Genomic DNA, 22879 nt, shown 5'->3' on the forward strand with positions numbered 1-22879 from the left:
GGTCAGACCCCACCTGGAATCCTGTGTCCAATTCTGGGCACCACAATTTAAGAAGGACCTTGACAAGCTGGAAGATGAGCAGAGGAGGGAGGCCAAGATGATCAGGGGTCTGGAAACCAAACCTGATGAGGAACGGTTGAGAGAATTGGGGATGTTTTGCCTCCAAGGGTTGCCCCATGGAGAATGGAGCAAGCTTGGTTTCTTCTGCTTCAGAGGGTAGGACCTGAAACCATGGCTTTAAGTTACAAAAAAAGAGATTCCACCAAAACGCCAGGAAGAAATTTTTGGCAGTAAGAGCTGTTCAGATGTGGAATGGAAGGTGGTGGACTCTCCTTCCTTGGAGGTTTTTAAGCAGAGATTGGACGGCCTTGGATGCTTGAGGACTTACAGCATCTTAACCTCTACTTAAAAACTTCCAAGGACGACCTTCAAGACAGGACCTTCTCCATGGTGGCCCTAGGAGGCGTAGCTGCGTCCCAAAAATGTTGCGTCTCATGACTAGGGGAATTGGGAAGGTATTCCCCAAAGCTGCCCTCTTGCCCTCGCACCTGCCAGAGCCTGGTGACTTTGACATCTTCCTTTAAGTAGGGGACAGACCACATGGGCCCCCGGCCCCGCCAGAGACGCCAGCTGGGCTATGGGGCATGGACGCACTGGGGCAGCTGGAGTGCCTGCTCCAGTACCTGCGGGGACGGAGCCTCCTTTCGGACACGACGATGCATCAGGTGAGCTGGCCTGCCCTGTTTGTCGGGGAGGGGGCCATGGGATGTGACTGCCTGGGGGGTGCTAGCATAGGGGTTGTGGTTGGCCTGCTGGGCTTCAGGTGGGGGAGACCTGGGTTCGAATCACAGCAGTTGCTTTCGGTCTCCCCTGGCGGCCAACCTGGAGGCTCTCCCACATTGGAAATATTGCCGATATTAATATTGCTCCATTTGAAGCAACTGGACACATAAAAATAGATTCCTTTTTGGAATGAAAACAAGGCCTATAAGTTGAATTGACACTTACTTGCAGAACTTTCTTCAAAACGAACCTGTGGACTGAAACAGACTCAGCATTTTACAAAATATGAAATGATCCCAACAGACCTAGAAGCAGAGGTCTGCCTATCTTGACAGCATCCAATTCTCCTGGAGCTGTTTTCCTGGAGAGCTTCATTTACATCCTCACAGATCCGGAGAAACAGGCATCACCCTTCCAAGATGGCAAAGTGGCAATTCAATACCTCTCATGTGATCTAAGGTTAAACACTCATGTGCTACCTAGCAGAAAACAACAATAGTTAATTATTAACTCAGAGCTCAGAGTAAGGCTGAACTGTCTTGATCCAGTTACCTGGGAGCAAGCTCCATTGACTACAGTGGGACTTACTTCTGAGTAGGCAGTGCCAGGCTCCATTGACAATAAAGGAATAAACACTCCCCACATTTCCTAAGAATTGGCTAGCTGCGGAAGCATCGCAATGAAAGACTTGAAAGTGGATTGGTGATCTTTTCCTTCAAAATTGTAGGAAGGGCTTTGTATGCCAGCGTCATCGTTTCCTTCATTTGGTGCAGGGATTTTATTTACAGGATAAACAGGACTCAGTTTTTGAACCTTCACACACCACTTTTAATTGTTCTCCGAGACAGGGAGGAGAAAAGAAAATTGGGATATTTTGGGATCAAATCAGTATGGCTTCTGTAATTCTGGGACTGTCCCTGGAAAATTGGAGGGTGTTTGTTTTTTCTTCGCTTGGCTCATAGATGCCTTTCGGTAGCATGTACAGTGGTACCTCTGGTTGCGAACGGGATCCTTTCCGGAGGCCCATTCGCAACATGAAAAGAGCGCAACCTGAAGCGCCGTATCTGTGCAGGTGTGCAGCGCGATTTAGTGCTTCTGCGCATGCGCGAGCAGTGGAACCCAGAAGTAACCCTTTCCGGTACTTCTGGGTCGCCGCGGGACATAACCTGAAAGAACGTAACATGAAGCAAATGTAACATGAAGTAAGACGGTATAAGGCAATACCTCTGTGCCACCTTTTGAGCCAAAAGGCTGAATTCATCAGGAAACTGCCTTAGCCATGCTTTGCCAATATAACATTTCACCAGTATATAGCCCCAGCACCTTGAGAATGCATGCCCAGCAATCCTCTTGCTGCTTACCTGGGAGTAAGCCCTGCTGCACCCAAAGGGGCTTCCTTCTCCATAGGATGAGTCTCTCAAGGAGGTGTTTCCTCTTCACGTACAGGTTCCCTGAGGAGGAGATGTGCAAGGGGCCTCTCAGGCAGTACCGGGTGTGTGAACTGGATGTGAGTACTTGCCTTGTCAAAGAATGAAGTGCTGCACACACTTATTGCGGGGTTTGTGTTCGAGGTTGCATTCGAGGTCCAGGTTAAAGGGTCGAGCCAGGGTTCAAATCAGCCATTTGGAAGAGTCTCCAGCCTCTGTATCCCTTGGACTGATATACGATGATATGCAGAGGTGGGGAGAATTACGCTTGAGCTTTGTGGAGGGAAGGAGGTGGACTCCCAACACAGCAATAAATATAATCTGCAGCTTGCCTTGCACTCCTGCACCCTATTCTTCATTGTTATTACTGACGATGAATGATTATTAATTACCTGCCCTTCACCCTAAAGTCCCAGGGCTGGTTACAATTTATTTACAATACTATTTATTATTTATTTTCATGCCACCCTAAGCCTGTAAATCTCAGGGTGGTTCACAACATAACATTCAAATACAGTGGTATTTTGGTCCTCAGGCAGTTTAGTTGTCAAACAAATAGGTTCCCGAACGCTGCAAACCTGGAAGTAAAGTCTGCAAATGTTTTTTGAAAGCCAAACATCCGACGGGCTTCCATTTGACTGCAGGAAGCTCCAGAAGCTGCGCCTTGGTTTTAAACAGTTTCAGGAGTCAAACGGACTCCCAGAACGGATTAAGTTCGAGAACCAAGGTACCACTGTATACAAAACATAGAATACATAATGAAAATAATGAATGCAAAATTGTAAAAAAAGAGCTGAAAGCAATCTACAACTGCAAAAATAAGGAGCAGGGGTCCTAAAAATGCAGAGAGCTTTGAGGGCCCCCGCTTTGGACCACTGTCAAGGGATGCTTTGGGGAGTGGGGGTCAAGGGCTGGCATTGCCTAGCAACCACCAATGGGCTGGGAAGGAAATCCAGTATCACCTAGCAGTTGTCACTAGCATTTGGCTGAAAGGCAGAGGTGGATCTACAGTGGGTGGTGAAGTGAAAGTTATTATTGAAAGCCAGATCTTTCCAGCCCTCTTGTGCAAGCCCCGCCCCCCATGGGTGACGTCAGGGCCCCAATTCTGGCAGTGGCCAGAGAGTTCAGGCTGGATCTCCGTTTCCTTGCATCTCATTGTCCTTTCACACTGTGGCTTTCCTCCTCTCTTGCAGGAGTGCCTTCCTGGATCCGTCCCCTTCCGGGCTGTCCAGTGCTCCCTCTATGACGGCAAGCCTGTCCTGGGCAGCCAGACACCTTACCAATGGGTCCCCTTCCATGGAGGTGAGCTCAGCCTGGGGAGATCTCAGTCCAAAGCCCAAGGGGAGGTTTTGGGGTTTCCCCCTCTTGTGCTGTCCTTTAAGGAGGAGGGGAACAAATCTTCCCATTTCCATTTCATAATCTCACAACACTCACACATCTATCTATCCTCACAAAAATTTGGCAGGATTTTAGTGCAAATTTCTCGTAAGAGATATATATACCCAATCAAGCAATTCACCCTATTATACAATGTATTTCTACATGGTATTTTCATGAATATATTCATTTTAATTCACATTTCCCCTCCTACAAAATATGCATTTTGGGTTTGGGGAGGATTGTCGAGAAATGGCATTGAAAAATTCATAGAAGTGCAAATTAGCTGCATTCCAGTTCATTTTTTTGCTCTGGTGAGTGTGAATTGGGGGCAAGTGGGTGTTTTCCCCTGATAGTACTCATTAACAACAACAACAACTATTACTATTACTATTACTGGGTGGCTCCCAACAAATTATAAAACCACAGTAAAACACAACACATGAAAAACTTTCCGATACAGGTCTGCCTTCAGATGTCTTTGGAAAGTCATGTAATAGGTTACTGTATTTTTCGCTCTATAGGATGCACCGGACCATAGGAGGGGGAGAACGGGGGGGGGGGGAGAATTCTTGTTCTCCCTCTCAAAAACAAGGTGCGTTCAAGAGCAGGTCGGGGAACAGCACAAAGGCTGTGCGCAGCCTTGCCGCTGCCCCCAAGCTTGTGGGGCTGGCGGTGGGGGAAGCGCTGCTTTCCCCCACCGCCAACCTCAAAGATCCCTGAAGCCTTTGGAGCGCAGCTTCGGGGACAGCCTTTCAGGCCTCCACAGGGCGCTGGGGTGCCTTCACCCTGCCGCCCTGCGGAGGCTTTCCGCAGTCATCCCGAAGCTAGAACAGCTTTGGGCTGTAGGCAGCTGTCCGCTCCCCGGGCTTCGGGCTGCAGGCAGCTATCCGCAAGCCTGCGGAGCCCAGAGGGAGTTCCTGCCAGGCTTGTGGATAGCTTCCTGAAGCCTGGAGAGCGAAAGGGGTCGGTGCGCACCGACCCCTCTCGTTTTCCAGGCTTCAGCAAAAGTCTGCATTCGCTCCATAGGATGCACACACTTTTCCCCTTCATTTTTGGAGGGGAAAAAGTGTGTCCTATAGAGCGAAAAATATGGTATCTCCTTGACATCAGATGGGAGGGCGTTCCACAGGGTGGGTGCCACCACCAAGAAGGCCCTCTGCCTGGTTCTCTGCAACTTCACTTCTCACAGTGAGGGAACCGCCAGAAGACCCTTGGAGCTGGATCTCTGTGTCCCGGCTGACCCCCTTCCTCCTCTTCCCTTTTTGCCAGCCCCCAACCTCTGCGACCTGAACTGCCTGGCTGTAGGGCACAATTTCTACTACACCTTTGGGAGGGTCCTGGATGGGACCCGCTGCAGCCCAGACTCTCGGGACCTCTGCATCAGCGGCCGTTGTTTGGTAAGTCCCATCAGATTTGGGTCAGGGCCTGAGGCGAACCCCAAAAGCTAAAACAAGAATAGACTGAAAGCAGATTAAAACTCACTTCAACTTTCCAAACGTGCAGGTAGACTTGTCTAAACAGGAATGTTTCTCAGCAGGATCCCAAAAGCGTCCAGGGAAGGCACCTGCCTGATATCAATAGTCAGGGAGTTCCAAAGTGTAGGTGCTGCCACCCTAATGTGGGAAATGGGTCTTATGTGGTACCAGTAACAGGACAGTCAGGTGGGCACATAAGGGGTGCACAGGGATGCTAGCTGGGGGGCGATCCCTTTGGGGTATCCAGCGTCCAGGGTCATTTTATGCTCTGATTGCTTCCTGAATAGTAATAATAATAATAATAATAATAATAATAATAATAATAATAATAATAATAAAAAATAATAATAATTTTATTTATTTATTATTTATACCCCGCCCATCTGGCTGAATTTCCCCAGCCACTCTGTGCTAGACTTCTGCTGGAGATGCACAGATTTATCAAATCCCCCGCCCCCAATCTGGTGCCTGATGCTCCCCCCTCTTGGTCTCCCTTCCAGAGAGCCGGCTGCGATGGGCTGCTGGGCTCAGAGTCTCAGGCGGACGCCTGCGGGGTCTGCGGAGGCAGGAACGAGTCGTGCGTCCTGGTGCACCATGTCTTCCGGGCAGCCTTTCCCAGCTCTGGTGATTCAATGCCCTGACGTTCTCCGTGGGTGAATGCTTTGGCTTTTGGCTTTTCATGCTCTTCCTCCTCACCCCAAGCACCTCCTCCTCCTCCTCCCCTCCCCAGCACCTTCCCCGCTTTGGGCAAACGCACATGCCACTTTGTCAGGGATTGAAGTCAGCAGAACGGAAGTGGTTTCCCCAGAGCAACAACAAAGAAAAGAGGTGTCCTTTTTTGCAGCTAGGAAAGTGCAGACAAAATGATGAGGTAACCAGCCTCCTATAACCAACAGGCTTAAGTCTAATCAACACATGAAGGGGGTAATACCACAGAGTCCACTGGCCTGCCACACTTAGCTAGGACCACTTCCACTCCCCTCGGGTCTCCATCCTGCTGAGAAGCTCAAAGTTCAAAGAGGTTTCAGCTGGTTGCTCCAGCTCTCACAAGTCACTCTTGAGTTCCCCTGCCAACAGTGTAGGAACTTACTATATATATATATGTTTCCAAAATAGAGAAATAGAATAAGAAAAAAAGAAAAAGAATAAACTTACATCAAAAGATCATACAAATTCCACATATCGAGATTACTTTGAATCTCCTGACTTCCCCCATTCCATCCATCCATCTTAATTCTACTTTCAACTGCATAGCAATACTTTTCCAATTTTTCATCTTCCTAAGTTATCTGTACTTTCTATTACATTATAAGTGTATTTAGAATCCTGCTAATGTTTTAATCTGTTTGCAATACATTATAAACATTTCCCATTCTTTTAAAATTTCTTGTCTTCTTGGTTCCTGAGCTTCCCAGTTAATTTTGCCATTCCAGCATAATCCATTAACTTGATTTGCCATTCTTCTTTGGTTGGGGTTGTCTCTTCTTTCCATCTCTGGGCTAGCAAAAACCAAGTGGCCATTGTAGCATACACAAACAGTTTCCTCTGATCTTTTGGGATCTCGGTACCTATAAATTCCTAGCAGAAAAGCTTCTGTTTTTTTAGGAAAGGTTATTTTAAACATTTTTTTCATTTCATTATATATCATTTCCCAGAATTTCTTGATTACAATTCCACCGCATATGATAAAAGGTAACCTCTTTTTCTTTACATTTCCAGCATATATTGGTACAGTACTTGTTCTATACATTTTTGCTAATTTTACTGGGGTTAAGTACCACCAATACATCATTTTAAGGGAATATAGAGAGAAGGCTTGGTAATATTCTAAGTTCTGGGGCATATACTGTTCTCCACTCTCTCTTGATTCTTGCCATAAAAATCTTTGAGTCTATGCACATGCTGACCACAAATAGAATGCTAGATTGTTCCTACCCTGTTTTCGTTTTGGTACAGCCCCCAAACTACTTCGGGATTGACCTCCTCTTCAGCTTGTCTTAAATTAGCTCAACTGTTCCGTAAAATAATAGTTCTCCGGTTAGCTTTATGGAGTGTTATTTCTTTAGTTTAAGAGCTCGATTCTTCGGATTAACTTTGGTTTCAGATTAACCTTAAATGCTCCAAGGTCTCAATAACCAGGTATTTGAGCTCATCGTTATTCAGTGGAGATTCCCCCGCCTGGTCATTCCGGAATCGGGCTTTCTCACCTGGGGGAAGGATCGCTGTTGTTAGCATCCGAGGTCTCCTTCCTCCTGATCTGGGCTTAGGAACCCCCTTTGATGCCACAGCTGATCCTTACAGGTTCAAGCAACCCTCCTGAACCCTCTGGGGGGGGGGCGTGAAGCCCTACAGCCCCCGTTTCATCCCACTGGTGAGTGTGCGTCTCACGGAGAATGCGGGACGCACGTAGGAAGTCGACCTGTGGTAACTATGGTTACTTATACTAACATGCTCTCAAAACTATAAAATGGTGAGAGCAGCTGCCTTGCCCTGCCTCACACGTTGGTGGCCATCTTGAAAGTCACTAGGACAGATTTTTCATCCTACCTGCATACTAATTGTGCCAGGACTGAAGCTCCCCATACCTGACAACCCCATACTTGACAACCATATGCCAGGAGTGCTCTGATGGTGTTTCCTGCTTGGCAGGGGGTTGGACTCGATGGCCCTTGTGGTCTCTTCCAACTCTATGATTCTATGATTTAAAATTTGATTTTCTTATTATATGATTCTGAAAGCCTTTATGTCCTTTCACTTTATCATACCATAAATACTGTATGCATGCCATCCAAATCTATTATCATGTCCTTCTAGATCTAACACTTCTCCATTTTTCAATATCATCCATTCCCAGGTCCAGCAGATGCAAGATGCCTCATAGTACAATCTCAAATCTGGCAGGGTGAAACCTCCTCTCTCTCTCTCATATCAGATAACAATTTATATTTTATTCTTGCTTTCTTCCCTTGCCAGATGTATCTAGAAATATATTTTTGCCATTCTTTGAAGCATCCAGCACTGCTTATCACTGGGATTGATTGAAATAGAAACAACATTCTTGGCAATACATTCATTTTAACCACTGAAATTCTCCCCCTTAGCGATAAATTCATTCTTTCCCAAATTTCTAAATTCCCTTTTATTTCTTTCCATGTAACAATTTAGCAACTTTCACCACTTTTTACTGCCTGTGCCACTTTCATGAATCTAACCTTTGGAGAGTTAGTAAGTAAATCAACTTTTAACTCAGCAAAGGGAACTTGGGAACTCACTGAGAAGGGCATAATTTGAAGGAATCACAGTCCACATTTCCATGCTTTACTTTACTGTGTAGTTTGTGATTTTAAATCTATGCTTGGGTCCCCTCACCAAAGAGAACTTGCCCCAAACTTGGATCTTGGCAGCCAGGGAATTCTCCTCCTACATAGATTTTGATCCAACAGGAATTCACTGAAAAGCATGAGATCACAGAATAGCAGAATTGGAAGGGTCCCTGGGGGGGTCATCCAGCCCAACCCCCTGCAGGGCAGCAATCTCAGCTAGAGCATCTCTGACAGGTGTCCATCCAACTCCTGACATTTCAAGTAGTATGTCTGAGGAAGCCCTCTGTCCAGCGCTGCACGTCACACTCTGAGCCTCCCCCCCAAAAAACATGCAGTTCCCCTTCACCCCCTGGCTGTCTCCCCCTGGCAGCCCCCCCTCCCTCCCCAGTGGTCTCTCCCCCGCCCCCCTGCACTTGACCCGCTCTCCTCTGATTGCTTCACAGGTTACTTTGGCTACCAGAATGTCACTCAGATCCCGGCAGGCGCCAGACACATCAAGGTGACAGACAGAAGCCGCAATTACCTCGGTAGGAGGGGCTGCTGGGCAGGTTCCTATTCCCACCCCCATGCCTGTTGCTGACCCCTTGTGGTGGTGGGGGCCCCAAGAATTGCATCCTACCAACTGCCTATTTTGAAACTGCACTTTTACAAAATGGACACACATTCAGGAACCCTGGCAGGTGGCCACCCATCTTCCATTTAAAAACCTCTCATGAATCCTAGAAGCATTGCAAGGGGCCCCCAAGGGTCATCTAGCCCAACCCCCTGCGATGCAGGAATTGCAGCAAAAGCATCCCTGACAGATGGACACCCAACTTCTCTTTAAAATCCTCCAAGGAAGGAGAGCCCACCACCTTCCAAGAGAGTTCGGCTACTTTCTGCACAAACACCCCTCTTGAGCTCCAAGGACAGTGGCATTGCCCTGAGGGGCCACCCCGAAGCAGGCCCTGCCTGTGGTAGCTCCCCACGCCTCCTCTGAAACTGGAGGCATCCAGAGGCTCCCTTGGGGGTTCTGGGGTGGTTGGCTGGGGAGGAGGGGGCCAGCCAAAAACTCCCCCGAAAGCTTCCCCCAAACGTCCTTCCTTCCCCTCCCCAGCTCTGATGACTGCAAACCAGCGCTACGTCATCAACGGTGACTGGGCCATTGACTGGCCAGGGACGTACGAGGCCGCAGGCACCCAAGTCCGCTACACTCGCACAGCGGACGCCCATGAGAGCCTTGAGGCAGCCGGACCCACCCAGGAGGACTTGCTGGTCATGGTGAGATGGGCCAGGGAATTGTTTGGGGGTTTTCCACCGGGGTGCAAAGGATATTAACTGGGTCTCGCCCATGCACCCAATGCCTGTTTCTTGCCTCAGGTCCTTTTCCAGGAGCCCAACGCAGGCATTGAGTTCCAGTTCTGGCTCCCGAAAGAGCACTTCCATCCCATCCAGAGTGACGCCAGCCCCCTTCGCCAGCCCCAGACCAGGGAAGTCGGGGATGGCTCACCAAGGGAGCACCCAGCCATCCTGCCAGCCCCGCCCTCCCAAAACGACATCGCCAGGAAGACGCCTCAGCGGGAGGGAATGCCCTTGCCAGCCAAAGTGCCCCCAGGGAGCTCAGGTAGCATTTGGTAGCATTTGTTCCAAGGTACCCACCCATGCAGACCCTGATCCCATGTCTGCCGTCCCCTTGCTTTCCCCCTCCTCCAGCTCCAATGTCCTGTTTTCATAGAATCATAGAACTGTAGGGTTGGAAGAGACCCCAAGGGTCATCTAGCCCAACCCCCAGCGATGGGGGAATGACTGAGCTACCCAAGCGCCCTAGGTGACCAGTCCCTGCCTCTCTCTGTCTTGCCTACCTCACAGGGCTGGTGTGGGATTTAAATGAGAAGGGGGGTCAGGGCCTCCTGGAGCTGCTTGGAGGAAGAGGCGGCAGAAGTGCCATGAAATGAATAAATTTCTCCACAGATTCTGCTGCTTTCAGCCGCTCGCACCTTCCAGGCACCCTGGGAGCCTTGGGCTGCTCCCACCCCATAATTTGAGGTGGGATTCCTGGCTCTCGGCATGCGCAGGCAGCTCCCCAGCTTGTGAGTTCATTCGTGCAACATTTTGCCACAGAACCCACAAAGCCCAGGCTGGTTTCTGGCAGCCTTTGATGTCGCAGGAAGATTCCTCCAAGGCGGAGCCACCTCTTCTCCCCCCAACCCAGCAAAAGCCCCTGACTAGAACCCCAGGTACGGGGAACTGTAGCTCAGCGCTGTGCAAACTACAGTTCCCAGGATTCTTGGGGGGGGGGGGCTTGATTGTGTGCATGCCTCTCGCCAGGAACTGGGTTTCCAGCCCCCATGCAACTCTCCAAATCCCACCAGCCACCAACTCTCGGCCGGACCTACTTCGCAGGGCTTTTACCAGAGCCCCAGACGCCGCCCCACACTTGTAAGGGGAAAGAGGGCAGGGTTGAAGTGCAGGAAGGACTGCTCATGACATAGAAGCCCCCCCCCCCCCAATGCTTTCTTCTCATCCTGCAGGGCTGTGCGGGGCGTGCGACTCTCCCAGGGGGAAATCCCAGCGCATCCACCACTACTGCAACAGCGACTTTGGTACGTGGCCCCTCCGCATGGAAGGGAACCTCAAGGGTCATCTAGTCCAAACTGCCGCAGTCTCCCTCCTCCCTCCAGGGCCAAGGTGGGGAGGAGCGTAGAGGGTCCCATGCCAAGGTGCCCCCACCCCCTTTCCTGTTGTCCCCGAAGCTCCTGAGTTCTCGGGATGCTGTTAGGGGCGGAGAGGGCAGCTGGGTGAGGAGCTCTTCCCCTGGGGGGCCGCTGCAGGAGAGCCCCCTCCTGACCTCCTTTCTCCCCCGCCGCGCAGTCTTCCGCGCCCGAATCCTCTCCAAGCGCCGCGTGGGGCAGGAGACGCGCTACGACGTGCAGGTGCTGCACACCTACCGCAACCGCTTCCCGGTCGTGCGCCGCGAGTTCGTCTGGGTGCCCGACGCCTGCGACTGCCCGCTGCTGGCCGAGCAGCGCGAGTACGTCCTGATGGCCCGGCGCCACGTCAACTACGAGCACACCCTCAACCGGCTGCTGCTGCCGCGGGGCGGCTACGCCCGGCCCTGGTCGCCCCGCGAGGACCTGCAGCTCAGGGACGTCCCCAAGCGCTGCTCCTAAGGTGGGGGTCCCCGTCTCTGCGCGTCCACCGTCCTGCCACCGGAGCGCCCCGAAAACGGCCGGGAGTCCGGACCCTCTGCGGACCTCCGGCTGCGCCCCACGGATCTTTCGCGGCTGCCGTCTGCGAACGAGGGCGAATTCGAGGGAAGGGAGACTCTTCCTCTGGGCTCGAGCGCTTTTGCCTTCATTCAGTCCCAGGGGGTGGGATTCTGCATCTCCCTAACAGTTGCTCCTAGGATCCCCTTCCCTGCCACGCTCAGGTTTCAACTCTGCGCGGAAAACATTGGAAGATTCAGGGGGACAAAAGAAAGGTCTTCTTCTCACAGAGGGGGTTGTGTTAAGCTGTGGAACTCCCTGCATTAGGAAGCAGCGGCAGCCGCTCATCTGCTCTCAAAGAGAATTCACGACAGATGCAGCTACTGGCTATGCTCTCCTTCCCCTTGCCAAAATCAGGAGGCCAAGATCGCCTGGGCATTGGTGGCCTGACTTGCACTTCCACCCATCTCCCGGACACATTAAGCCACAGCGCCACCATGGCTGACTCTGCCCAAGATCTCAGAGGACGCTGCCTGCAAGAGGACTCTGGGGCATATGCAGAGTCCCTCTGGCCTCGTAAGCTCAGTCTTCATTTCTGCTCCTCGAAACCAGTAAAGGTATTCTACGGTCTGACATGCTGCATTGATTCATTCATTGATTGTGTTTATATCTCCTGGGAGCGTAACATGGTCACATGGCAAAACCAGACTGGGATATCGGCTGAGAGGCAGCGCCTGGCCTCCAAGGCCACCCAGGGAGCTTTCTATGGGCGAGGTAGGAGGATTTGAACTTAGGTCTCACAGGTCCCAATCCAAAAGCAAGCATTTGACACAGCCTTTACACATGCACAGAGGCCAACTTGTGAGCAGGAGTGATGGGCAGTGATTGCAGATATGGACAGCAAGGGGCGACTTACAAGGCAGCAGTGGGGAGAAGAGGGTGTGTGGAAAGGACCTTGGTGCTTTTTAAGGTGCTAATGTGTCCCTGGCCTCAGGGGGAGGCAGCTCACCCCACACTCCCCAAACCATCCTGCCTCATCCTCCATTTATCCAGGCTACAGGCAGCCTATGGCTCCCTCTCCTGGACAATTGTGGTGCAGCAATTATGGTGGGGTTAGTATTTTGCAGGAAGGAGTCCAATGCCAAATTTAGGTTTGTTTGACTGCTCTGTTGCCCTCAGAAGAAGGTAGACTCTCCTCCTCTGGAGGTTGTTAAGCAGAGGTTGGATGGCCATCTGTTAGGGATTCCATTGCTGTAATTCCTGCATTGCAGGGGGTTGGAAAAGAAGTCCCTGGGGGTCCCTGGGGAGGGGAGGTGCATTGCGAAGCGGGAGGAGAACTTGCAAACGCTCTGTAGCCTAGTCCAGGTGAGGGAGAGCAGTAAATGCAACTAATAAATAGGATATCTTCACAGGTAGGAGGAGCATAGGGACCCCCACAATGGGGGCAGTTTTGAAGACTCCCATCTCCACCACATTCCCTTCCACGTGGGCCACCTGCCCAGATTCCTCCCCCCCCTCCAGCTGTGCTTTCAGGCAAGGAAACAGAAATTGGAGGGATTTGCTGCAAAATGACCCCCATGCAGCCCCCACCCCTACCTTGGCCCTGACACACCACAATCTGGATCAGGACTGAAACCCGATGGCCACATCAGTATCACTGCCATCTCACACGTCTCCAGCATCCTGACTTCGTTTCACTCATTTCTCCCAAACTCGCTGATTGATCCCATCAATGTGCTGGTTGGCAACTTGCATTTATTCTTATTATGTTCAAGTTTCTCTCCCTGTCATTTGAAATCAGCTCAGAGAGGGAGCAGAGAGGCAGCTTTGCCAAGAACACGAGCGCTGGCCAGTAGGTGGTGTGCAGCTCTGCCTCCGCCATACAAAGAGGGGAGGCCCAGCCCCACCGAGCCCCCTCTGCAGGAGCAGGCTATCTGCACTCCACTCCTTCTGTGGGGCTTCACCACAGATGGCTGGATACCCAAACGGTCTCTTTCGTTCCAAAATGAAGGAGAGAAAAAGAACAGGGCAGCCGACTTTTCCCGCTCTCCGTCTCCCAACCTTGGAGGTTGTTGGCATACCGCGTCATGCGCAAATGTCAAATCTCCGCATGGAGGCTGTCCCGTGGATGGGCAGCGGGCAGGGGAGCTTGCTGTCCACCTCCTGGCACATCTCCAGGTAAGGGTCCAAGAGAACCATGTTGGGGAGTGCAGCGTTGCCCTGTCTCTGCGCCAGGAGATAGATCCTGCCATTGGCTGCGCTGCACCCTGTGAAGAACCGTCGCGCCAGGCACTCCTCCTCCACCGCTGTCCACTCTCCCGAGTCCACATCAAAGCGGAAGGCACCCCCTCCCACGGTGTAGATGGCCCCATTCAGAGCCACAACGCAGAGGTCATACCTGGGGATGGAGAGAGGAGAGCGTCAGGCAGGTGCCTACACCTCAGGAGGCATGGGGAGGTGACCGCCAGGGGGCAGCTGATCCCAAGGCAGATCTTCCTTCTCCTCCTCCTGTTCCTGACGCAAATCTTCCCCTGCCTCTGGTGGGGAGTGGGGTGTGTGCCATTTGGGGAGATGCCTCAGGTGCCCAAATGTTTTGGGCTTGCCTGCCTGGAGGTGTCCCAGGTGCAAAGCAGCTCTGGACATCCCTCAGCCTAGGCAGTCGCGAGTTTACTGCTGCATTTAGAAGGAGACTGGGCTCCCTTTGGGAATGGGGAGGAAGAGCCAAATTTGATGGAGAAATGGGGGAAAGGACAGTGTGAGGGATGATTGGCAAATCTGCAGATGGACAGCAGGTGCCTCCAAGTTCTGAAGGCGCATCCTGGCTCAGAAGAGGCCGTCTTGGCCCAGGGTCAAGAGGGGGAGGCTGTCACAATCAGGGTGAAAGCCCCAAAGCGCAGGTGCCCATTGCAGGTCTCTGGGGCAGAGGCAGGTGAGGAAGGCATCAGCGAGAGGACAACAACTGCAGAGTTTGATTATTTTCTGTTAAATTATTTTGGTTATCTTAACATTTTCTTTTTCGATTATTAAAGTTAAGATTTTTCTTTTGAATTTTCAAATTGCCAGAAGGAGGCATACCAGGTGCCATCCAACCACCTTAGGGGCTCTGCTCTGGATTTGTGGAGGGTTATGAAGATATTCCACGTATTGCATTCAGAGAGCTGAAAATACAGTACAGTGGAACCTCGGGTTAAGAACTTAATTCATTCCGGAGGTCCGTTCTTAGCCTGAAACTGTTTTTAACCTGAAGCACCACTTTAGCTAATGGGACCTCCCTGCTGCCACTGCGCCGCCGCTGCACGATTTCTGTTCTCAACCTGAAGCAAAGTTCTTAACCCGAGGTAATATTTCGGGGTTAGCGGAGTCTGTAACTTGAAGTGTATGTAACCTGAAGCGTATGTAACCTGAGGTACCACTGTAAAGCCAATATTTTTCAAACGTGACATCCAATGGGCCTCTTTGGTTTCAGATACGAGTACGTGGATAGATAAGTTTAAACATGAGCAACCACAGCTGCGAGGGGGCCATGAAAATTTGTGTCCTGGGCATTTTGGACTTGTCTACCCCATTTACTAGGGACACGGGTGGTGCTGTGGGTTATACCACAGAGCCTAGGACTTGCTGATCAGAAGGTCGTTGCTTGGTCCCTGCTCCTGCCAACCTAGCAGCTTGAAAGCACGTCCAAGTGCAAGTAGATAAATAGGTACTGCTCCGGTGGGAAGGTAAACGGCGTTTCCGTGCGCTGCTCTAGTTCGCCAGAAGCGGCTTAGTCATGCTGGCCACATGACCCGGAAGCTGTATGCCGGCTCCCTTGGTCAGTAAAGCAAGATGAGCGCAGCAACCCCAGAGTCGGTCACGACTGGACCTATTGGCCAGGGGTCTCTTTACCTTTACCCCATTTACTATCTGAAAACAAAACGGCGTATTGGTTGCCAGATGTGAATTATTTTCCAGATCTCCTGTCCCATTAACAACACAGTGGAGGATGAGGACCAGAGTTTTCCTTCCCAATGGGCTTCCTTCCTAGGAGGACGAGCTCCACCGGCCCCTCACTTCTCTCTACAGCACAGGTGTCAAACACAAAGCCCGCGGGCCATATCCGGCCCGCCAGACCTCGTCATGTGGCCCGTGTAGCCGCCGCCGGCCACCAGCCTTCACCTTTTATTCTCACTTTTTTTTTTGACACAAGAAAGCCGCCTCTTCAGCGCATGCGCGGCAGCCTACAAGCCAGAGAACGTCTGCCCTCTAGTGGCGCCGGCCGTTCTACACAGGAAACCTCCACTTTACATGCATTCAGGAAACCTCCACTTGTTTTTATATTGAGCATGCCATCCTGTGATGTGACAGATCCAACGGCTGCCTGAACCCTTCTCTCCTGTACTGTAAGTCCTACAGATACAACCGGCCCTTTGAGGGTGACCAAACTGCTGATGCGGCCCCCAATGAATTTGAGTTTGACACCCTTGCTCTACAGCATGTGCAGAAATTGCCTGCTTGTCCGTTGGATCCTCTCTTGGTCATGTCCGCTCTGCCCACCAAAGCCTGTCTTCACATGCAGGAGAAGCCTAGGAGAAGCTTCTAGGAGCCACAGGTGGGAGCTGAGTGCGGGGGGGACGGGACCCAAGATGGACACACTACTCCAGAAGGAGCAGGATGTGCCCCCCACCTCTGACATCCCAACCTCCAGAGCCGCCTCACCTAGGGAGAGGCGAGAAGGAGACCACATCCCAGATGTCCGTTTCCACGTCCAGCCGCTGGACAGCATGGCAGACATCTCCATTCTCATCCAGGCCACAGACGACGTAGACACGAGTCCCCACACTAACCGCCCCGGCCCTCTCCACGGGGTGGGCCAGGGGGCTGGTGCTCTCCCAGGAAGAGTCCGTGGGCGCCAGGCGCTCCACCTCAGGCGTGACAGCCCCCTCCTCAGTGCTGCCACCCATCACGTAGAGGTGGAAGCCCACCCCCACAGCACAGTGGCTGTGGCGTGCCGTCTTCATGGCCGGGCCATCCAGCCAGTTGTCGTCCCAGCTGTTGTAGATCAGCACCCAGCCCACGCTGCACCAGGAGAACTCCTCGCGGAAGCAGCCGCCCGTCACAAAGAGGAAGTTGCCTGTGGAGAGAGCGCAAGAGATGCCGTTTCCCCTTCCACCACGGACCCACCACACAGAGAGGCTTCGCTTCCACTGCACATTGCCTCCTGATGAAAGCAAAGCAGTTCGTCTCCAAGGGGTGATATTTCACATCCTGCATTTGTTTCGGTGTGAAGCAAAAGCAACAAGGATGAGGTGGGGACAACCAACTGCTTACATAGAACTGGGGGACAATGGCTATTTCTGCCCCCATTTCCATTGGGGTTCCCTGATGCCCCCAAGAGGTATGAGACAGGGCGAATTGAGGCTGAGGGAGACATGGCCAGGAAATAAACATCTATTGGAAGGCAGCCCAAGACAGGGAGTTTGGAGACTTCTGTGTTTTAGCATTTTGTTGGAAGCCACCCAGAGTGGCTGGGGTAACCCAGTTACAGGAGCATCATCATTATCGTTATTATTATTTCTGGGTCTAAACTGTTTCTGGTGCAACGGGACACTGTCACAGAAACCAGAGCACACAGAAATGTCATTTACCTTCCTGCCACAGTGGTACCCATTTACTGTATCTACTTGCACCAGCATGCTTTTGGACTGCTAGGTTGGCAGGAGCTGGGATGGAGCAACAGGACCCCATCACAGGGATTCAAACTGCTGACCTTCTGATTGGCAAGCCCAAGAGGGTGAGTGGTTTAGACCGCAGCACCACCCACATCAGGCAAGGCCATGGCACAGCAGTACACTTTGTAGAAGCTTTCCCCCCAGGCTTCTTGCAAAGCAGGAAGCAATTCTAAAGAAAAGGGAACCTCTGAGCATGTGCAGGGTGCAGCCAAACCTCCTGGCACCAGGCAGCCACAGCTGGCACTCTTTCCCACCTAGCATTCCACTAGACGCAAACTTCAAGGTGAAACCCTCTGCCCGCCCACACCAACCCAGAGGGCACCAAAGCAGAGAGCAGACTCTCAATGGCATGGGGAAAATGCCAGCCACCTGCAGGCTGGCTCACACTCTGTGCAAGCTCAGAAGCCAGAAGAGTTACCGATGGCAGCCACAGCATACTGGGTGAGGTTCTTGCGCCGGAGGGGCGCCCGGGTCTGCCACACCTCCGTCTTCGGTTGGAATTGGAAAAGCTCCTGCTGCTCTTGGTCGTGTTTGCCAGCCAGGACAAAGAGGACCTCATGGCTGCGCCCCACACAAGGTGAGAGGCCTGCCGGTCTCCAGCTGGCAGGCAGGCAAGCATCCAGCTTTTGCAGCAGCCGTCCCGAGGTGTCCTGCCCTGGGGGGCTCTTGCATCGCCGCACCAGCCGCTCCAGGAAGGGCAGGCTCAGGAAGGGTCCGCGGATGAGGCCCGCCAGCTCCAGGAAGACTGCTTCCTGCCCAGCAGGGTCGGCAGTCGCCCACTGCAGCAGCGCCTCAAAGGCTGCCTCCTCGCGGCTCACAAAGAGATCGTCGCTCCGCAGCAGCACCCGCAGCGTCTCTGCAGGGGCCTCCATGAACTCCTCGCCGGAAGCCACTTCGGCCCAGTGTGAGAGCACCACAGAGAGTGCAGCCGCCTGCAGGTGGGCGCAGGAGAAGCATTGCGCGTAGGCCAGGAAACCAAGGCAGTTGGAGACGTGCAGCTCCCTCTCCAGAAATGCCTCACAGAGCCGCTTGGCGCAGTCCAGCTGCAGGAAGTCAGCTGCCTCCAGCAGCTCTGTGACATTGTTGCGGTCAAGGAGGAGGCTGCCCGTCTGTGCGAAGGCCAGCAGGGCCTGGAAGGCAGTGGGGTCCAGGCCCTGGATCCGGATCCGAGGGGCTGTGCGCTCTTGTGTGTCCCCAAAGAACATGGCCTCGAAGTAGCGACTGTAGCGGGCCAAGGCCCAGCGCTTGACAGGGAACTGCCTGTCGCCCACCTCCAGGACCACGCGGCCTCCTGACTGGGCCCCAGAAGACGCCCCCTCCAGGCCAGCCATGTTCACTGGGTGCAAGCAGGCCACACTTTGGGCTGCGCAGGAGGGCTTTGGCCAGGCAGCCAAGACGGATATAGCAGCAACTCAGCCCCTAAAAATAGATCCCTCCCTTCTGGCTCCCTCAGCTGCCCAGGCAGCTAGTGAGGCGTCGTCAGGATGTAAGAAGAGCTGCTGGATCAGGCCCAGCCCAACGTCCCTCTTTCCCTGCTGGGACCAAGAGAGACTGCCTCTGCCCCTGGGGGTTCCACAAGAATGTCAGAAGAGTGTGGCTGCCAGGCCATGTCCCAGGTGCCCAAAGAACCTAGGGATCCTCTGAAACGGGATGTTCCACAGCAGCATTGGAAAAGCCTGGCTGCTGGATCAGATCCATCTATCCCAGCCTCCTCTTCTCATAGTGGCCAACCAGGTGGGAAACCCGTATTCAGAAGCATTGCTGCCTTGTCTGGATTCCTGGGTTCTTAGGGAAGCTTGACCACTGCAAAGACAGGAGGCTGGGCTAGATGGGCCTGATCCAGCAGACTCTTCGGACGTCTTCATTCCTGGGGTGCACACTCACTCCTCGTAGGTCTCCTTGCTGTGCTACTGACGTCTGCAACTAAAGAAGCCAAGTAAAGGGAAGTGCTGCTTGAGCAGAGAATGAAGTAGTTGCTACATTTTCATTGTGGCTGCACGTCAGGCATCTACACTCAATTCAAAGAGATTGGTGATAGGTTAAAGATGGCTCCCATCCTCTCCCAAATAAACTTGCTTTGTCGTTCCGAGTTTTGACATCACATTTCAAAGCAGAAGAGTCTAACAAATTCTAGGTCAGTTTTGGATAGCTTTTTATTCATGGATTTTCAGGAATTCTCCTAAAAAGGAAAGAGTCACCGCCTGGAAATTAAGAGGAGTTGGACACAGGTGTCATTACAGTTCTTGACATTTGGCAAAGCGCTTGACCCCTCCTGGGCAGACAACCATCCTGGAGAAAGGAAGGCAGACACCATTAACGCAAAGGGGAAATGGGCAGTCCCCTCCAAAGCTCTGAGAACAGAACAGCAAGCCAATGTAGGAACAGCTGTGGCCTTTGCCAAAGAGGTAAAAGGAACAACAACAAAAAACCTCATCTTCCTGTGTAATATTTTACATAAACACAGCACGCTATTTCAGTGGCTCTAGACTGGAGTCAAAAGTTCACAGCAAAACAAGGTTATTTTCTGAAATAGTTTTCAGGGCATCTCCTGACATAGCGCCTTCTTCCTTGTGAGACACAGTGTCAAAATGGGGGGGGGGGGGGAATAACTAAAACGCAGTAACAACCACCTTACATAAGTTAACAAGGTCCTTTGCCAGTATAAACATAGCATACAAAAATATGTTCCCCTTGCAGGAAAGTCCATTCTTGTCAGCGGGGGCTGGCCCTCCGAGTCCTCTCAAGAGTTTAGCTGCAGAAAGAGCCCAGAGTGGTTTAGCCGTCTTGCTGCTGAATGAAGGGGTTGGGAATGGCTTCCATCCCATCCTGGGGACAGATGAGGACCACCGAGGTCCCTCGGCAGACCACCAGTCCCAGCTGACGGGTGTCCTCTGTGAGCTTGTATTGGTCATCTGGATCTGGAAGGGAAAAAGCCCAGAAAGAGCTGCAACACTGGGTCCTGCCAGCTATCCTGCTCTCAAGCCCTGGGGGTGCTTTTCTGCACCAAAGTCAGCGTCTGGAACTCAGACCTGGGAGCCAGGTGGCAGCCAGAGACAGGAGCTGAGGCTCAACATCCCTCAGCAAGACAAGGGCCCCCTGGGATCAGCTGTGGCAGCAGCGCTAGGCTGTATCCCACTCAGAACTACAGAAATTACTGGGCCCAAGAGAGCTGTGCCCTTGAATCTCAGTGGGTCTACTCTGAGTAGGAGCAGGTGGAGAACAGAACAACCTGTGACTGGACAACCTTGATGATTGTTAGCCATGGGTGATACACAGAACCAGCCCAGTTAGTTGGGAGCCTTTGTTCTTCTCTGTCTGCTGGGGCATCTAGTTGGCCACTACAGAAAAGGGGGAGCAGGACCATGGCCTGATCCTGCAGAGGATGGGGAAAATTCATGGAGAAGAGTCTGCTCCTTTCCCGTCACCTGCTTGCTGTGGGGGGTGTTAGAATTCCTGCTCCATGATTGCAGTCATGGGATTGTTGTCTATCACATGACAGTGTGTTTTGACTCCACAGAGTGGGAAGTGATGAAGACAGGATGCTTGTGTTACTGTGTTCCGTGAAGTGGGACTATTGTCCTTTGTTCTTTTCTCTTTGCTGTCTGATGCTAGAGAAAGAGGGAGCCATGTTGCAATGCTCCGTGTGTGTTTATATGTAAATAAATTAGATTAGCCAACATGCTGAATTGCTAAGGTCTGTCCCGCATATGCTGCGATAACTCTGCGGATCCATAAGTGTGCCAATGTCTGTTGGCATCGGTCGCTGTGATGTTTGGGCTGAAGAAAGCTTATGAAGCTCTCGAATGATCAACCAGGAGGGAGGGAACATGCCAGTCGGGTGTAGGCTGAACTCCTGACAGGGGGGTCATGGGGTCTTAAACGCACCTCTCATATACTCAATGGTCCCATCCAGCACCAGGTTTAGAAGGGGGTCAAATCCTTTCAAGACACCGCTAGCTGTGGGAAAACAAGGAAAAACAGTCAGGAGCCGTCGGGAACCACGCCAAGGCTGAACGCAGAAAGCTGTGATGTTACAGTTACATTCTGCATATTACAGTGGTGATTCCCTAGCAAGCAGGATTATGCCAGGGACGAAGCACACCACCGATGTAATCTGGTCGCAAAGGAGAACAGATCTGTCCTCAGACCTGAATCATGAAGAGGCGGTGACAGGCACAGTGTCGGGTCCCCAATAGCAGAGGTGCTATGGAGACTCTGCTTACCTTCCCGGCCACCCTGGAACTTCACACGGATGGTTTTATCAATGTACTTAGACAGATCCAATATACTTTCTTTCTTCTTCTTCTCTTTGTCCTAAATCAAGGTGGGAGAAATGGGAGCTCAGGTGAACTCAGTTTCCAGCTTGTTTTAAAGTAAATTGGGGGAATCAAACAGTCATCATTTTAGCCCACTGAGGGCTCAGGTTTCACCTCCTCCCCATGGCATCGCCGGGTCAGGCTGTGAATGCTCCCTGCTTAAAATGCTGGAGGGCAGCTGCCAGTCAACAGTACTGAGCTAGCTGGGACAGAGGAAGCGGGTGTTCATCAGGACTGACCAGCCAGTGAGTGGGGCCAGAGCCGAAGCCAACACTTTCCGATTTCCTCCCCGTCCTCCTTGCCACATTGTGCCAGGGCCAAAAGCCTTCCTGCACTGGGCCACTTCTCATCCTGCCTGCCTTAGGAAACTCCCATCAAGTGGGTGCACGAAAGGGAGGAGGCCCAGGCAAGAGACGCCTCCGCACTGTGTCTCCTCCTGACCTTAAAACAACCCTGCCGGCTTTGCCCGGCTGCTCTGAACACAGGAGGAGTCCAGGGTGTTCAGACTGGAGAGCCACTGGCCACATCGGAAAGGCCGGTCTGCTGCTGCTCCAGAGGCTTTGGCAGGACTTCCTGGGAGGTTCTCAAGGAGAGTCTGGATCTGGGCGTCTCTCAGCGTTTCTTCCGCTGCTGCGATTCCTGCCTCGTCGGCGGTTCTGCTGGATGACCCCTGGGGGCCCCCCAACTCTGCGGCTCTATTCCGCTTGCGTCCTCGCTGGCCGGCAGCGGCTCTTCCAAGGGCCCGAGAGGCGAGCGACGCGGGATCTCCAGCCCCCGGGCCTCGGCCTGCGACACCTGCTCTTCCCCCGCACGAGATGAGCCGCGATGGAGCCTCCCGCTCCAGGCGCAGCCTATCCGGCCCGCTGGATGATGGCGGGCCTCGCCTGCATGACGTCAGCGCCTCATTCGCCCACCTGGGCGTTGCGCCGCCTGCATAAATCTGCATACATTCCCTCTCCCCCCCCATCCCCTCCACTCTACTCACCGCCATCTTGCTCTCCACAGGCATCCCGCTTCGCGCCACTTCCGCCCGCTTTCAAACAGGCCCCGCCTCACCGCTCCTCCAATGGTAGCGGCAAGAAACCAAGCCGCGAGCCCCGCCTCTTCCTGCCGGCGCTGTCTTGCCACTCTAGGCCTCGGGCTCCCGACTCCACTCCTTTGTCGCCCTAAGAGCGAGAGGGAGGCGGGGATTTCGATAGCCTATTTCCGTCCCAGACCGGAAGTGCCGCCCGCCGCGAGCGGAGACTCTCGCGAGCGGCCCTGAGGGCGCCAAGTTACCTCT

The 22879-nt window shown here is 52.6% G+C and overlaps 3 protein-coding genes across 8 annotated transcripts in view; 1 reads left to right on the forward strand and 2 right to left on the reverse strand.

Annotated features, from left to right (window-relative positions):
• ADAMTSL5 (ADAMTS like 5) overlaps positions 1-12206 on the forward strand; it is a 35022-nt gene extending 22816 nt beyond the window's left edge. For 4 of the 6 annotated variants that reach the window (XM_083422045.1, XM_083422046.1, XM_083422048.1 and 1 more), the window contains 10 exons: positions 589-725; positions 2230-2290; positions 3404-3512; positions 4860-4987; positions 5566-5689; positions 8832-8915; positions 9485-9648; positions 9748-9991; positions 10899-10970; positions 11239-12206. In XM_083422045.1, coding sequence (XP_083278171.1) covers positions 589-725; positions 2230-2290; positions 3404-3512; positions 4860-4987; positions 5566-5689; positions 8832-8915; positions 9485-9648; positions 9748-9991; positions 10899-10970; positions 11239-11537 — 1422 coding nt within the window. In that variant the 3' untranslated portion in view covers positions 11538-12206. Of the gene's footprint in view, positions 1-585; positions 726-2229; positions 2291-3403; positions 3513-4859; positions 4988-5565; positions 5690-8831; positions 8916-9484; positions 9649-9747; positions 9992-10898; positions 10971-11238 lie in introns of all 6 variants that reach the window. The other 2 variants (XM_083422049.1, XM_083422050.1) reach the window with 1 other exon arrangement.
• Positions 12207-13311: 1105 nt separating this feature from the next.
• LOC310668706 (kelch-like protein 23) lies at positions 13312-19027 on the reverse strand. Its single transcript, XM_083422053.1, has 3 exons — positions 17700-19027; positions 16269-16683; positions 13312-13971 (listed from the first exon to the last, which is right to left on the reverse strand). Exons 1-3 carry the CDS (start codon positions 18610-18612, stop codon positions 13659-13661), a joined length of 1641 nt encoding a protein of 546 aa, XP_083278179.1. The 5' UTR covers positions 18613-19027; the 3' UTR covers positions 13312-13658.
• Positions 19028-19416: 389 nt separating this feature from the next.
• On the reverse strand, positions 19417-22720 carry LSM7 (LSM7 homolog, U6 small nuclear RNA and mRNA degradation associated). The gene is made up of 4 exons (XM_083422061.1): positions 22583-22720; positions 21505-21595; positions 21167-21238; positions 19417-20199 (listed from the first exon to the last, which is right to left on the reverse strand). The coding sequence occupies exons 1-4, from the start codon at positions 22604-22606 to the stop codon at positions 20057-20059; spliced, it is 330 nt and encodes a 109-aa protein (XP_083278187.1). The 5' UTR covers positions 22607-22720; the 3' UTR covers positions 19417-20056.
• Between the last annotated feature and the right edge of the window lie 159 nt (positions 22721-22879).

Source organism: Podarcis tiliguerta (genome assembly GCF_965153285.1).
Source record: "Podarcis tiliguerta genome assembly, chromosome: 18".
Classification (NCBI taxonomy): Eukaryota; Metazoa; Chordata; class Lepidosauria; order Squamata; family Lacertidae; genus Podarcis; species Podarcis tiliguerta.